At 36.1% G+C, this 16886-nt stretch overlaps 1 protein-coding gene across 1 annotated transcript in view; it reads right to left on the bottom strand.

Moving 5' to 3' along the window:
* Positions 1–16886, bottom strand: part of LOC111378224 (mediator of RNA polymerase II transcription subunit 23) — a 29445-nt gene that overhangs the window by 4855 nt on the left and 7704 nt on the right. The window contains exons 3-16 of the mRNA XM_023001393.1: positions 15039–15138; positions 13969–14949; positions 13306–13540; positions 11396–11613; positions 10903–11110; positions 9360–9640; positions 8937–9020; positions 4693–4787; positions 4051–4213; positions 3716–3961; positions 2627–2797; positions 2263–2376; positions 2007–2132; positions 100–248 (exon numbers count right to left, since the gene is read on the bottom strand). Of these exons, the coding sequence (XP_022857161.1) occupies positions 100–248; positions 2007–2132; positions 2263–2376; positions 2627–2797; positions 3716–3961; positions 4051–4213; positions 4693–4787; positions 8937–9020; positions 9360–9640; positions 10903–11110; positions 11396–11613; positions 13306–13540; positions 13969–14949; positions 15039–15138 (3171 nt within the window). The remainder of the gene's footprint in view (positions 1–99; positions 249–2006; positions 2133–2262; positions 2377–2626; positions 2798–3715; positions 3962–4050; positions 4214–4692; positions 4788–8936; positions 9021–9359; positions 9641–10902; positions 11111–11395; positions 11614–13305; positions 13541–13968; positions 14950–15038; positions 15139–16886) is intronic.

Here is a 16886-nt window from a genome sequence, read left to right as displayed (position 1 = left end):
GAGCAATAATTTTTGCAATTCAATAAATCAAGTATCTCTTTCTATGCTATGAGTTATATTGCATTCTTTAAATAAGTGACACAATGTCCAGGACATCACCTTTCCTTCCAAGACAGATGATTTCCAAGGGCTTTCTGCAATTCAACACGTTTGAAAGTTCCAGAGAAAAGCCAATGCTCAGGTGGGCCACGATTTATAAGATACAATTTCACTCTTTGTTGAAGCTCTTTACTGTCAAGTAGGTTCATCTGTTTGGACAATAAAGGAAATGAAAAGAGTGGGTGAATCTACAAAACGTGTCATCATAGCATTTGGTACAAACAGTATGAAAATTAACTACAGAAATTTTATTATCACAATTGATTTATATTGATTCAAAAGCAATATGAAAGTTTCTAAAATTTCAACGTTATACATCATCTAGCAGAATATAAATTCAGAGAAATTCCCTCAGAACTTCATAGAGGAGGCTAACAAATAAAAATTAATCTGCACCTCCTAGCAGAAGGAATGACAAATTGCTCGATCAAAACACTTCGAAACCAGCTAATAAACTGTGGAGAGCACAAAACTTTTAAAAAACCAATGACACATTAAAAAATAAATAGAACAGATCTTCACGAAGAAGGAACCTTCCTCAACCTATTATTAAGTTCCTACTAATCTCTGGCTCCAGATGTTTACAGGCCACTTCAATCAAATAAGCAACTACACACGAAAAAGCTAGAACCTAAACGAATAGGCAAGGACCTCAAAGATCATAAGATGTGTAGAGAATAGGTTTAATAAAAGGCTGACAGTAGTCAGAGAACTAATCCTACCATGACAATGAGGAAACTACGCAACATCAAATAATCTTGATCTCAGTATACCTCTCATACAAAGCAGTATCCAGAGCCTCGACAATATCTATTAAAAAGGAAACGTGAATGGATCCAGTATGAAAGCGGAAGAGAAGTGTCTTATGACAGAAGCTTTATTCATTATTCAATGTCATTTTATCCACCGTATTTATATATGATAATTGCCATACATATGTAAAGAACAGAAGTTCTTCACCCTATTCTGCACTCCTATGCCACTGCCACAGTAACACTGGGCATCTCCCCACCAATAACAGACCTATGATGTAGAACAAGAGTGGATTGAAAAGCTTATTTTTGTCGAGTATAAGAAATTAGGATAGATCTTATTACTCTTAAGGTTAGGAGGAAAGTATAGTTTGTACATTACAGGATTACTTGTTAAAGTTCTTTCCTTATTTTGATCTCTTGTAAGGCCTATATAAGGAAGGCCAAACTATAGTTACTAGAAAACATATTTCCATGTAATCACAAATACTACAATTACTTAGTCCCTGTAACAACAGATTCTTTAAAACTAATTTTTCCCCAAAATTATTTTTAAGCACAGATTTTTTCAACAAAATAATTTTACATGGGAACTCATTTTTTCCCAAACTTATTTTTAACCATATATTCTTCCAACAAAATAATTTTACACGGGGACCAGTAACTTTTTCCTACTTTATAACTACGCATTCTCAAAAAATATCACATTTTCACAAAATTTATTTGATTGCCTTTTCCATGCCTTCAATATGCGCGGATTTTGCCTCAAGCCTCACGGATAGACCCACCTTTCAGAACACTACTTTTCACAACTATTATTATTTTAAACATAAAATTTTAGGAATTCTATTTCTTGTTTTTAAAATATTATCATATTAGTAACATCTTACAGTATTTCTCAATTTTACCAATTCCCATGGAATTTGCACAGCTACATATTAGCCATAGCAGATGAAAGTGAAAAATAATATGAGCAATATTCTCTTAGAACTCCAATGGAAACATCTTTTGTTTTGATGAGAAATATCTATTTCAGAACTCCATAATATATTGGGGAAAGAAAAGGTATATGTCTTCATTATTTTCTGAAGACAATAATAGGGTGAATAGAATCCACAAAATGGCATAAAAAAGTACATAGCAAATCAAACCTACCACAATTTGTAAAGAATGAGGATCATCATCTCGGTCAATAAGTGCTAATAGTAAAATGTCCAAAGGAAGAAGCTCGTGAGTCCAAATGAAGAAGGAAAGGTTTGCACATGCTTTCAGCATAAGATCCTGAACAAGGGGAAAATAAATTAACCTTCAACTATCAATAAAATGAACTTCAGCAGGAAAACTGCTACCATGTTACCATATAAAATTTACAATTGGAAAATAAGGAAAGGGAAAAGGATAGAGTCTAAACCTGCAAGGAACGGCCACGCTGTAGTTCCAAGTTAATATGATTCAGCAGTACATCCACCATTGTATATATATTGGCAGTCACTTCTTCTGGGGAAAATTCTCTCAAGACACGACCCTGTATACCACCAAGCATGCGTGTGCATGTGTTCGTGAGTAACTGAATGAATGTGAGAGAGAGGAGGGGGGAGGAGAGACTTATTTTAGAACATACAAGGAAAGAAGTAAATCCATTGAGCAAGTAATCACATAAATAATAATAATAATAATAATAATAATAATAATAATAATAATAATAAAGGAGAGAGAGAAGAAAAGAAACATCTGACAAATTTAAAAAAAAAAAAAAAAGGAAAGTAGAACCTTACAAGATGTAAACTGTTAATGCTGTCAGGATGACCATACTTAAGTATCCATGCACCAGCACAGAGATACCGACGGTGCTCAGGAAAACTGTGATTGATGTAAGTCCTGAGATATGTTGGATCAGCTGATGGTGAAAGAAGCCGGGTACACTGATTAAGCACTGTCGATTCTGCCTGCCAAAAACAAAAAATGTTAGGAAAATAAGTAGCTTGTGGAAAGAAACAATGTAAAGAACCTATGAATGAAGTTTTCTTCATTTGTAAATGCCCTCTGTATTTCAAGAAAAGGATGTCCTTTGGATTTGTCTTAGAACAGTTTCTTACTAAATGGAAAATTCAACCCAGGCAATTACTTCTGATTGTCCTCCATCTATTTCAAATTGCTTAATTGGTAGAGACAAGCCAAAGCTTGTCCAAACTGATATTTGCAGTTCTTCGAAAAGGTGGAAATTTGCATGTTCGCCACCTTATGATCAGGAAGGGGATGAGGAAGTAAGTCATGGTGCAATCTTTGTCAACATTGCCAATTATTATCACTTAACACGAAACTTACTGTATTCATGGAATGTAACGCCAAATTATCAGCAAAAGGATGAAGATTAATCAATCTCAACAAGATATTACAAATCCGGGACAGGGAAGATAGAATACAAAAATGAAGAAAGTGGCAAGAGGAAACACCAAGTTGAGTGATAAAAGATTAAACTGTACAGGCAAACAAATGTTAACAGATACTTAGCTTTTTTGGCTCATTCAGTACGAGAACCCCCCAACACACACTATCCCAACCCAACTCTCTCCATAATCTTCGAGGAAACCTAAAAATGTTCCAATGGACGGACATTTATACATGTTTTTTTACCAAATTGAAACTTGTAACCAATATATTTTCGTAATATACTTAAAGAAGTTTTATTTACTACACTTCAGTAGTTATTTTTCTTAGTTCAGTAAAAGCGGTCAGTGGATCAAAGAGACTTTGCTTGCTGAGAACTGCATTTCTTCTCACAGTTCACCCACATTAATTGGAGGTTTTATTTCTATTGGAGAATGAAGAGGGAAAAGCTAAGCTTCTTTAGTGAAACCACGTACTTGATGCCATGCTTGAATGGCCATACCCCTTTTATCCATCCTGCCAATCAGGGTATCACGCAAAATAGGTGAGAAATACCGAAGAGTCTTCTCAGACCACGCATGTTGACTGGTGGCCAGTATCTGCTCCAGCATTGTTTGAAGGTATAGTAGGTGCTCAACCTCTGCAATGCCACGAGTCTTAATGATGATGGCAAGAGTAGTTACTGCAATCCGATTTAATGTTTCTGTAAACTCAGTTGGACCCTGCACGAGTTTCAACCAGACGAAAGTCAGTGCAGTTGCAGTAAAAAGCTATTTACGAAAGGATTATGGTTTCAAAGCTGTCCTCCAACCTTTCCTTCTCTCTTCACATAGAAAAAGTCCTTCATCGATAAAACAAGATTCATGCATAAATTCTCAGCCAGTCTAAAAAGGCGATGATCTCCACGTTTTGCTTTCAATGTAGCAACCATTTTTGTGACATCATACATTAAACCTTTGCTCTTTCCTTGGTACCTTTAAAAAGAAACCACCAAAAAAAGAACTTTTATCAGCCTGTTTATTCAACTGCGCACTATAAAATAAATCTCAGCTTGACTGAAAGCGTCAAAAATGATAGTTACTGCAAGAACTTTTGCATGACAAAAGCTTCCTCTATTATGGTCTCACAGGGCAAGGAAACGAGTCAAAACTTGACCTCCACAGAAGGAAAAGTATTGAATGATTCCCAGGGGCGACCTACCTCCTAACAAACATGAGGTATCTCTCCTGACTTGTCCCATCATACTAGATTTGTCTTTTCCTTTAAACCCAAAGTTCATCAGATTATAATCAGCTGTACTTTTAATTTTATAATCACACTTAGATCCTAAAGTGTCCTGACATGTCTCATGACCATGGTGTGTACAGTTATGTCTCAGCCAGGTTGCCTGGACAGAATTAAATTGATAACGTTGAAAGCTCAAAGAAGGAACACTGGAAAAGGTGTTCTTCACCTGTAGAGTGAAAGCAAACGATAGTTCAGCATTTCGAACACCAAAATGGAAGCTGCGGGTTTGCTCATTGAGGCTTGGTTCCTTTGGGCTAGTAGCTGCAATGGAAGTTTGACATCAGAACTAGAATGAAGAAATTAAAATATGCAATAAGAAATAAAGTTCAGCCACAATTACGTGCCATTTTATAGATCAACAGATAAAAAAATTAGAAGTGGATAGAACACTGAATTTTTATAAATACAACAAGAAACAGAAGCAAAGAAAAAATGTAAACAGCTTTCCAAAAGCATTTTGGGGAAGATCAGCATTAATCCACTTCGGAGTGGAAAAAATATAGTACAAATATAACCTTTTAATCATATTCAAGTCAATAGCACGTTAATACACTTCTTAGGTCTTTATAATATCCGATGGGGGGGGGGGGGGGGGGGGAATGTGCACCAATGACACCCTTACTTTTACTGCAGAGGCTTCAAAATCTCCAATTTCTTGAAGTTTTCCATAACTAAGGCACATTACAACCAGTTTGCGATGCTTACCCAATTACCTTTCTTGCTATCACTTTATACTTTTTTCAAATATCAACATAAGAATAATTGCTGGCATGTACACTATTGTTTTGGTTTTTCATTAAAGGAAGAGACATATAGAACAAACTAAGTCTTATCTTGATTCAAATTAAACCTAAAAATCTGTCTTAGAAAAATTTCTCTTTTGACTTCTCTCTAGATTTTTCCCTCCTTCCCTCGTGAGAGAGAGCTCTACCACACCTAAATCCCCTAACGTAAGTTTACCATGTCATCTAAAAGCTTAAGGTGTTAGAACAGGTCCACATATTCATTGAAATCATGTCTTTAACATGCAGATTCATTTTTTTAATTCAAACTTCTAACACGTGCACAATTTGACCGACTCTCTTATTATCTTAACCATACCGTCTAAAAGCTTAAACAGTTCAAAAAGCGACCATTTCAAACTTGTCTTCGACAACAGCCCCCACCACCTCCACGCTGCCCCCACAATTTTAACCACCATCCCACAGCATGGAGCAAATCTTTCGTCCCCACTTTCGAGCAACCGTCTTCTTCTCCCCTTTTCCAGATAATTCTCCTATTTCTTTCAATGGAGAGCATTTTGTGAAACTTTCAAATGAAGATATTTAGGAGTTCTCTCCATCAAATCCGTGGGCTACGGTCGGGGAAATTTTATTGGTCCAAGCCTCCCATTGAGAAGGTAAAATCCCTTACATCTTTCAATATTTAAGGAGCCTTTACGATTAGGTTAGATACAAAGCATGTCATCAAAAATTTCATGAATGAAGAAGTTTATAGACATGTACTAAAGCCCTCGCCTTTTGTTGCGGTAGTCCAATGAGAGTTTTAAAAGGACTTTGATAATGATCCAAGAAATGAATCTTCAATTATCCCAGCTTGTATTGCTTTACCCTTTTTTTCATGTCTGTTTTAACAAGAAGGCTAACACTCCATTGCAAATCTTAGATTTTGTACTTATAGCGAATGAATGTATTGATTCAAGATTACACTTGGGGTTCTAGAGATGCTATATAAGCTCGATATTCAGAAGGCTTATGACCACGTGAACTGGGAGTTCCTTTTGTACATGCTTAGGCGACGTGGCTTTGGAAATAAGTGGTGTAAATGGATTCAATTTTGTATCTCTACTATTTCATTTTCAGTTTCGGTCAACGGTACCCCTAAGGGTTATTTTAGGAGCAGTAGAGGCTTGAGGAAAGGGGATCCTTTGTCTCCATTACTGTTTGTTATTATAATGGAGATCTTCGGTAGGATGATGGAGAAAGCTGTAGGGGAGGGTTTGTTAAAAGGCTTTACAATTTGTGACTTCCAGGTGTACCATTTTATTATTTGTAGATACACTAATTTTATGTGATGCAAATGATGAGCAATTTAGGAACTTGCATCGTTTGCTTCTATGCTTTGAAGCGGTGTCTGCATTGAAGATAAATTTGGCAAACTTTGAGGCTATACCAGTGCGAAAGGTTGTTAACGTGGAGTTGGCTGATATATTGGGTTTTTGTTTATTATTATACCAAAGAGTTTTTTTTCTTTACGCATTAGGTGGACCCCTAATCTACATATACCAAGGTAGAAGTCTTACAGGTTTACACAGTTGCCTATGTCATAGCTAGAGCTCCTTTTAGGGGTACGGTTTAAAAGTTCGCATATTTGAAATTGTATTGTGAAAAGGGCGGAAGCGTATGTAAGGATAGCTTACTCTCATTAAATTCACTATCTATAATCTTCTTACTTATTTTTTGTCATTGTTTCATGTTCCTGTTGTAGTGACAAATAGATTAGACGGGATTCAAAGGGAGATTCTTTGGGCAGGGGTGGGAGAGGAGAGGAAAATTCATTTGGTTAATTGGGGTGTTGTTTGCTCTCCTATAAGGAGAGAGGGCATTGAATTGAGGAGTCTTGTTTTGATTAATAAGGCCTTATTGGACAAGTAGTTGTGGCAATTTGAAGTGAAATAAGAGTTTTTGGAGAGAAATCATTGGGGTGAAGTACGGTGTGATGAGGGGGGTTTGGTGCTCGGTCGAGGTTCGTGGTTCTTATGGGGTGAGTTTGTGGAAGTACATCCGACGAGGATGGAGTGACTTCCAGAATAGATTGACTTTTACGATGGGAAATGTTAATAATATTAGATTCTAGGATGATTGTTAGTGTGGCGATCAACCGCTAAAAGTGGATTTTCCTTTGCATCGCATTGCCATGATGCCTTCTGCTACAATGAATGATGTATTAGACATTCACAATGGGAGTTACGGGTAGAATATTACTTTTGGGAGGGGTTTACGAGATTGAGAATTGGATGACTATGCGCTGTTCTTGACCTCCTTGCATAGGGTGTAAATTCGGGTAGGAGAGGGTGATCATAGCAAGTGGAGGTTGATACAGGATGGTATTTTTAAGTTCACACCAATTTCAGATCCCTTTTGGGACCTACGAATAGTTCATCGCAGGTCCATTCCCCTGGAAGGTGTGAAATGTAAATTGCCTCCACGGGTGGTATTTTTACTACAGACGATCGTGAGGAGACAAGTCTGAACAATGGATAATCTTTGAAGAAAAGGTTTCTACATAATCGAGTGGTGCTATGTGTGGAGGAATGGTAAGACGATTGGCCACTTGTTCATTCATTGTGATGGTGTTCGTGGCAGTGGAATAGTATTCTAGCGTCTCGACATATAGACTGGGTATTGTCTAAGCGTATAGAGGATGTGTTGCAGGCATGAAGGAGAAAACTTCATGATAAAAATAGCAAGCTTGTATGGAATCTTATCCCGGGATGCATTGTAAGTATGTGTGGAGAGAGGAACAGTCGATGGTATGAAGACCAAACACGAACAACAGAGCAAATCAAAGAAATGTTTTGTCTAACTTTGTATACTTGGTTTAATGTCATGGCTTCTAATGTTGCCTAATTTCTTATTATTTCTATATTATTTAAACTGATAATACACTTCTGTTTATTCTCTTTTGATTAATAAAAGCACCTGATTACCTAAAAAAAAAATCAAACATTCTGTCAAATCCTGTGAGAGAATATCTTCTCACTAGCTGGAGACGGAACGTTGGAAAATTTGACTTTCCTTGTTTGCTAGTTTCCTTTTTCCATATAACAAATTATGGTGGGTATTCATCTGGCATATTGTGGAAGGTATTCATAGCAAAGATAATGGTAGGTAGTTATAACTTTCTTTTTCTGGTTATTTGTAACCTTATAAATAGTCTCTCTTAGCATTTAAAAATGGAAAAAAATGCAAAGTAATACTCACTCTTTCTTCCTCTTCACATTTCTGTCTCGATTACTTTCCCTTCATAATTCCCAACATTCAACTACATGGCATCCAACACATAGACAAGCGTGCCAGCAATAACTATATAATTACTGGTTGAGACCAAAATTCATATCTAGAGCCATGTCCCAACCTTGAAGTTGGCTTTCAAATGGAAGGTATCCGCTAATTTGACCAGAGATAGAACCATGCCTACTCTATATTAATTAGTTCTAATAGCAGGAATAAATTTTTCTGACCAGTCTGAATGTTCTTAAGAATATTAAAAAGCCAAAACACAAAGCAATAAAATGGAATCAAGGCATCACATCAAAGAAATTCCAGTGCTTCAATAAACAGAATCATCAATTATTGTCCCATACCAAATCAAAGTAGAAAGCATAAATTTGAGGACAATGGAAATTACTGTCAAGAGTGAACGGAATAATGCATGAGGGGAGACAAGCATCACTCTAACATATGTCTCAACCATGGCAATGCTAGGCACTACCTGTTTCAAGTGCAACAGTCAAATTTAAGAAGTTAGTCTACCAGGGTACCATTTGTCGAAGTGGAAAAATGCACAAGGAAAATATTTAACAGTTCCTAATCCAAGGGGAATAGCCTTGATGGAAGAAGATGCTAAGATATTGAAGAGGACCAAAACTGGGCAATCTTTTCATACTCACGCGTGGTTGAAAAGCCTCTTGCCAAGGTTAGCTTCTTCATGCGTGATATTTTTTCCAGTTACGTATGAGAATGTGTAACATATGCTCTAATGAATGTTAGCATATTACTCAGGACACTCGTGCACTTGCATATGCTTGATATTGTGTGTCATAGTTTTTACCTGTCCAAAAAACATGGATTCTTCCATCTGAAAAGCCAGTTTCAAACATAGATTTATTGAAAATCCAGATAACAATGATATTGGAAGTGGGCTAACTTCCTGCATCACCATTAATGTCTCATTCGACTGTAAATTTGGTCCGGGTAACAACTCTGTAACTCCGGCAGAGGTTAACCAATTCATCACTGTTTCACATGCAGGCTGTGCCATAGTGTAAGAAACAACCCAAAACATTCCAATTGACCTTTCGTCCATTTTCATATAGTCCATGATTCGTTCACCTAATATTTGAAGCATTTGAATAAACAAACAGAATTAATAAACAGATCTGTTGAAGACAAAATTAAAATATATAAATGTATCTCTCTAAAAGCTTTAACTTTCAGATGAGGTGGTTCAACGTAGTACCAAAGTCGAAAGATATGAGTTCAAGTCTCACCTCTACCCATTTATGAAAATTATGCAATTGTCAAGCCTTCTCAGGAGGAGGAGAAGAGGAGACATGGGGTTTTCATATGGCTCTTATGCAAACCATATTTTTTGGGAAGGGGAATGGCGAGGGGGAGAGGGAGGAGGAGGAGTAGACACAAGGGGTTTTCATATAGCTCTTAGGCAAATCATATTTACCCCTTCGACGGGGAATATAATTTGGCAAGCAAATTTTGAGATGACAATTTACTAGATGTTATTGCAAAGGAGCGTTTGCTGATACTTATGCTTGCAAAAAGAACAAACAACTAAACCCAATAATAGGAATTCCTGGGGCTATAAGATAGCTCCCATGAGAACATAACCAAGAGACGGCGCGCAATAACATGATCATAATATACTGGCAAGAGGCAGTGTTTTAGAGCATCCGTTAAAAATATATAAAATATAAAATATGAAAAAGATTCTTGTTGAACACATTTAACTATACGTGACCCTATCTAACAGATAAAAATCACTTATGCCTTTTTATCTGCCATAAGATAATATAAGTGTTTTATAGCTCAGCTGATATGATATCAGGGACTGAAACCAGGTGTACTTAATCTTCCTTATATTCGCTTAAACCTAGAGACGCAAAAAAAAAAAAGAAAAAAAGAACCACAACCAACAATACCATGACATCTCTGCCAGACTCCCCTCTCACTAATTTTTCTTTTATTCTTTATGTTACTACAGGTGATTATTCCACACTATCATACTTTGTTTTCCCCATTTGATTCCGTCCTGTTCCTCTCTCAGATTATACCAATTATTCTAACATAAGTATGCATATCACCACCATCCATGACCACTTCTTCCCAGATACAAGCATTAGACATTATTTTCCACTTCTATTACTTGAATGTCGGCAAGACTTTTGGTTTAAAAGCACTTCATAAGTGTTCACTGTATCAAATTTGGAGATATGGCATGCGTACTCAGAGCATATATACATAAGGCATTCAGGTAAAATAATAGGTTATGAGTAGTATGACTACTACATGAATATTAAGTGAAAAAAAATTTATATCACTGTATATACAAAGATATCTAACGACGTGTGGATGTATACCTTTGCTTACTTGCTTCCACCATTCATCTATTTGCTTCCCCTTTTGAAGCTGCTCATTATTCAAATATTCTCTAGTTGATGTATTCAGTGACCAAATGCGCAAGTTTTGACAACTGCTAATGAAGTCGAGCAATATACTTTGCGGATTATTAGGGTCAGAGCTTCTGTCTTCTTTGTGAAATGAAAGAATCTTTCTGGTTGTCTCCACCTACCAGCAGATCGTAATTTAGAAGTCAAACTGTATTCTAAATTGATTGATTTATTTATTGACAGCTATCCTTGCAATAAATATTAGATCCAAATGGTTGTTTAAACATCAACGAGATTATTTGGTATATAAAACAAATGAAACGTAATTTTATCAAGACATGCTGAACTGCTCAACAGAAAACTTTAGAAAGAACACGAGGATTATGAACACGGAGAGTAGGACTCGAGACACACCAGTAGAGATGATAAAAATTTTGTCAGTACAAATCATATAAGAAACAACCTTTCTTGAGTCTTTATTTAGAGCATTCATCACTAGCTCAACCCTGATAATTTGTGCAAGCAACCACGTGACATGATTTGTCCTAAGAATATATTGATCACCATCCTGAAGCCGAGAAACTAACTTGTCCACAAAGTCAACAAAATCAAGGCATCCACTTTTCATCAGAAAAAAGAACAAGTCGGAAAAGATAAGCCATTCTTGCCAGCAATTTGTTTCTGCAGATTAACAGTATGAGCAAAATAAAATAATCTACAAAGGAAAAAAGTGAATTGCGCAAGTAAAAAAGCATACAAAACATAGCTTTCTAAAGATTATAATTAGAGTATGAGGAGAATAGCTGCAATTAGTTATATTCCATTACTGTATAGTTGACCTCATTAGCATAATTATAGTAGTGATCTTGGGGCATAATTAAAGGAGAGATGACAAACTGAGGACCTTAGTTATATATATTTTCTGGTGGATAAAGACAAACATCTATGTCCATATGATATATTCTACCCCTATAGTTTGACAATACTACAGAACAGATTAGGAAAGTTCTATTAGACAAGAATTTTCACTATCTGACAAACATGGTTTATGTAACGTCACAAATTTTTACTACTAGTTAGATTCAAATTTAGGACTCAAGTGCCCTATTATTAAGGTTAATGACCTTATTGATTATTGCTCTAGTCTAATGATCTTATTAGTTATTGACCAATAGTTTGAATGCCGAAGTAGAAGTTATTTTGGAAGTTAGATGAAATCATGTGTAAAACATATGTTAATATGTCAATTGGTCCTAATTAAAGATGATTTATTGACCACATGCATTATTCACACCACATTTCAAGTCAATATAATTTACTTGACCACGTAATTAATGGAAATTGATTTGACCACATGAATTATTTATAGCAAATTTTAAGCTAAGTGATTTGATTTGACCACATGATTAAAGGTATTGATTTGACAATTTTCATGACAATACACCATTTATGCATATTGACCAAACCTAACATTTAGTCATTTCCTTTCACTTTTCTACACATGATCAAGAATTTATACTATAACTAGGAGAAACTCAACACTAAACTACCCCTCAACAACTCTAAAACTTTGTCTCTCCACCTCTAAAACTTTCTCTCTCCACTTCCTCTCTTTCTTGTCATTTTTGTATTAAATATAGCTATATACTTATACAATCACACATGAATAATCAATCCCACGCGCGGATCAAGGATCTCTTTTCAATAATAACTTCTTTTATCACTTTGAATTGTCCAGTGAGAAAGTAAGTTATGCTTTATTTTTATAGTGGCTAATGTTTGTATGTAATATTTCTACGACCATGTTATGTTTGGTCCATGTTACGTATTCAGTCTAATTTTCGTGTCTCCTTATGCAAGTTATGAACTTTCAGTAAAAATACATATATGAATTCATTATTCACGCACGCTTATTGAAAATTATTCTCACCCCATTATGTCTCTACTTTTCAGTGATTCGAATCGGTCAGCACGAAGATAGCTTATGGTGGCAAAAGTTTCAATAATAAAATTATTACGTTGTCAAACTATTATTATTTCATTTGATTTTAAATATTTTAAGAAATTTCTCGTTTCAAGTTAATTTATTAAACTCATTACATTATTTGAATTTTGGTAAGTGCTTTAATAATTTATATGATTGTGTTAAATATTCTTTAAGTTAGTTTTAGTTTATAATTTAATGACCCTCGAATCGTTAAGGATTCGGGTCACCACAGTTTACAACAGAATAACGATGGCTACATCAATGCAATGTTACAAAGACAAGTAAAAAGAAAACACATATTTAAACATGCCAAGAGCAAAGGAGAGACAATCTAAATACAAAGCAAAAGACATGTTTAAAAAGAAAAAGAGTATAAGATATATTGCCTGAATTTGTCAGCCTCAGTAATTCTACAATCCTATCAATTGTGGCTTCACAAATCATATCAGAAGTAAAAACAGCACCCGGAGTAGGTCCTTGTGCATGATGCCTATGGCAGGGAGCCAAAAGAAGCACACGCTTCCACCAGTCCTGAGATGGAGTGTTGCGAAAAGCATGCCTCAAACATCGCAGAGCTCGCTCCCAATCAAGACTTCCTCTTTGAATAGATGCTGCAAGATCCTATTCCGAAAAACACACAGGTGTTAAATTAAAGGGAACCATTTAGTGTAATCTTCTTATTTAAAAAGAGAGCATAAATATGGTTTCAATCATTCTCTCGTTCTAACTTTTCATGGTCGGAGATTTCTAGTCTTATGCTTCATTTCTTCGTCTCAAAAAAGAGAAACATTTAAAACAATAGTTATAGGAAGACTAAGGGCTGACATCAACTCAAGGAGCTAATGCCATATTTGGCTCTTAACATGCAGGGGATATTGCACATATAGTTCCCCAACCTTTAGCAATTAGTGCCTGTTAGAAAGTCCTCCTACATCTTCAGATATGGAATTCTAATTTCTGACCTTTATCGAATATTCTAAATAATTCTATTTCCAGATCAAGGGAAGGCATAAAATAACTGCTCACAAGTTAACAGAAAAAGGCATCACCTCTCCATGCAAAGGTTCTCCAAGCACACTCGGATAAGTAATTGGTGAATATCTCGCAATAGCCCCTGTTTCGCCAGACATGTTTGTAGCCTGCGGCAAAAGCCGAGGGGTTCCAAATGTGGGGCAGTGAAGGTGTTGATCTAACATTTGCATGTGCATAGCCATCATATCTCGCCTTCTGTGGATCTCCAGAATCAGTGTAAACAAGGCCTCATCATCTGGTATATTCTCAATGAACTGCAAACCACTACGAAGAAGTTCATAAAAGGGCACACGGCAATGATCATCCTCAACTAACAGCCAGACCACATCTAAACAACTGTGTAGCCATTCAATTAGGGCTTTGTCAGGTTTCGAGTATTTTATACTGTCAAATTCATCAACTCCCTGTTGTTTTTGGTCCCAGTTAACTAGCCAATTCAACATATGGTAGAAAATATCTGCGTGTGTTACAGGCTTTAGATTAGATTCAAGGCCAATCAAAATTATCTTGCAGCACAACTGGCGTAGACTGCTTAAAGCACTATCTCGGATTGATAAATTGACCCTCGCAGGCTGTTGCCCATTGCAGATGGCATCAGTTGGCTTCGTGGGTGATAATGTGGCACATGATGAAGGTTCCGCTGCTGACTGAGCAGGGGATCCAATAGCGTGAACAGAAGGCAAGGGAGATGCAGGATTTGACGACTGAAAATTAGAGGTATTAGGAACCACAGCTGAGGATGGCAAGATTGCCGACTGTTGTGAAGAAGTTGTGGAAGCGACAGCTGCTAGTGTTTGACTCCCTTGGCCAACAGACATCTCTGAAGAAGAAACCGAAGAAAGAAGAGAAGGCAAGAAAGTATCCCAGTTTATGTAACCTATACTGCACAAACTACGTAAAGCAAAGAGAAGGAACTCAGCCCGAGGTGCATGAATACAACACTGGATAACCAGAGAAATTAAAACAGATTCTGTCACTGCAAGCAGCTGCACCTGGTCCTGGAAAAGATGCACCACTAAGTCAAGAAACAAATTTAATGTAATCAATAATCTGTTGATGCTACCAGCACTTATGTCTCAAAGCTTACAGGAAATTGGATCTTTAGCTGCTCAAAATCTAAGAGGAACTGTTCATTTGATGGAGGAAGATCTCTATTAAAAGCAGTAACCCGCTTCTGTGTCTTGTTCCTGTGAAAAATTTTGTCAATATTCATCATACAATTTTATCCATACAAAGAACATAAAGCAATGGTAGAAAATTTCAACTCAATGCATGAAGTACGAATGGTATGATCTATTTTGCCTATAAAATACCTGCACTAATGGGGAAAAAACATATAATATCTTCTTCTCCTTCTAAAAAATGTAAATAAGTAATATCCAGTCGATTATGCACGTGATGAAGTCCAGACTCTTACTTGATTAGTTAGCTAATGAATCAAAGTGTTTTCCACCAATTTATTTTGCTAATTAGTGATTCCTTGAGACTAATATTATTAGTTTAAGTACCTTTCAAAAATATTATTAGTTTAAGCAGCTGTGAAAATAGACGTCATCTCTTCAACATTTACCATTTGGATACCAATGATCTTGAGTAAAGATTCTCTAAAGTGAGTGAAAATTTATACGTCGCTCCTCCCAAATAATTGCAGGAATTGATAGAAAATTTTGGAGGGATGAAGAAAAGACGAGGAATATCACAAGAATACAACCACAAGATGATTAACCCCATAAAATTGAAAAGAACAGGATCGAAAGCTCGAATGCGTAATCGCTGTCCTCGAACTATATTTGCCTCTTCTCGAGATTGATTGAGATGCTTAAGGATTTTAACAAAAGATTCGTAGGATTATATCAAGCCTTATAAAGGATGTAACACTAAAGCACGAGTGTAATCCTTCAAACTATAAGAACACAAGGAAGATTTGAATATGAATGTAAATCAAGAATTTAATCTTTGATTTTGGAATGAATATGGATCACAAATGTTTTTCACTTGTATTTGGCTTGAGATGCATCACCTATATATAGGCCACTACCAATGCGCGCGATATCGAAATAGGTCGAAATGCCACCAAAATTTGAAGTTGCAACGGTAGGAAACCGACCTCCAACGGTCAATTTCTTATAACTACGGGACTGCATAGTATTAATCTATGCGATTGCATAGAACAACCCAAAGAGAACCCCAAATTCCCTGCAACAAGCCATGCAATTGCATAGCCTTTTTACCTATGCGGTGGCATGGCACAAGGTTTTGCCTCTAATACCGTTTCTTTAGTTTTCTTCAAATTTTTCAGCACGTTTCATTTTTTCTTGAATGTTAAACAACAATTGCAACAATCCCCCACTTATTCAAAATTCGAGAAAAAATCTCATACTCAAATCATACTATACTCATGCATAACGACTAGATATCTTTCGATTTGAATCTAACCATGGTGTAATTCACACAAAGTAAAGTCGGAATCAAAGGTAGCATAAAGTTTTGAACCATTTATTCCATATGACAACACCGACAAGAACACACACAAGTACCACGTGTTCTCAAGTTCCTCATAACTCGTTTAGCGCTATTATGGCCTTGCGCTTATCCTTTTCAACAATCCTTTAAGAGAGAACTCCAACTCTCTATTAAGGCGGTACCACTTTGATGATTGCTTAGGTGAAATTCGTTTAGTACCTTTGTTACTTTTAGATGTACTTGTGTTTTAGCACTGAACTTCATTAAGAGTTTTAAGCTCAACCCTCACATCAATAACAACCAGCATTATTTTTATTAAGATAGGGTTATCGCGGATTTAAATAATGCTGCCACCATCCATATATCGAATGACTTATTAGTACCCTTTGAACCCGTGAATTACCTTTTGAGTAATGACAAGTAGGATTGGCATCATTGGTGGACCTTTTTAGTTAAGGAGTTTAAAACCCAT

Source organism: Olea europaea, unplaced genomic scaffold, assembly GCF_002742605.1.
Source record: "Olea europaea var. sylvestris unplaced genomic scaffold, O_europaea_v1 scaffold1787, whole genome shotgun sequence".
Classification (NCBI taxonomy): Eukaryota; Viridiplantae; Streptophyta; class Magnoliopsida; order Lamiales; family Oleaceae; genus Olea; species Olea europaea.
The sequence above is the reverse complement of the archived record's forward strand: the minus strand, read 5'-3'. Positions and strand labels throughout refer to the sequence as shown.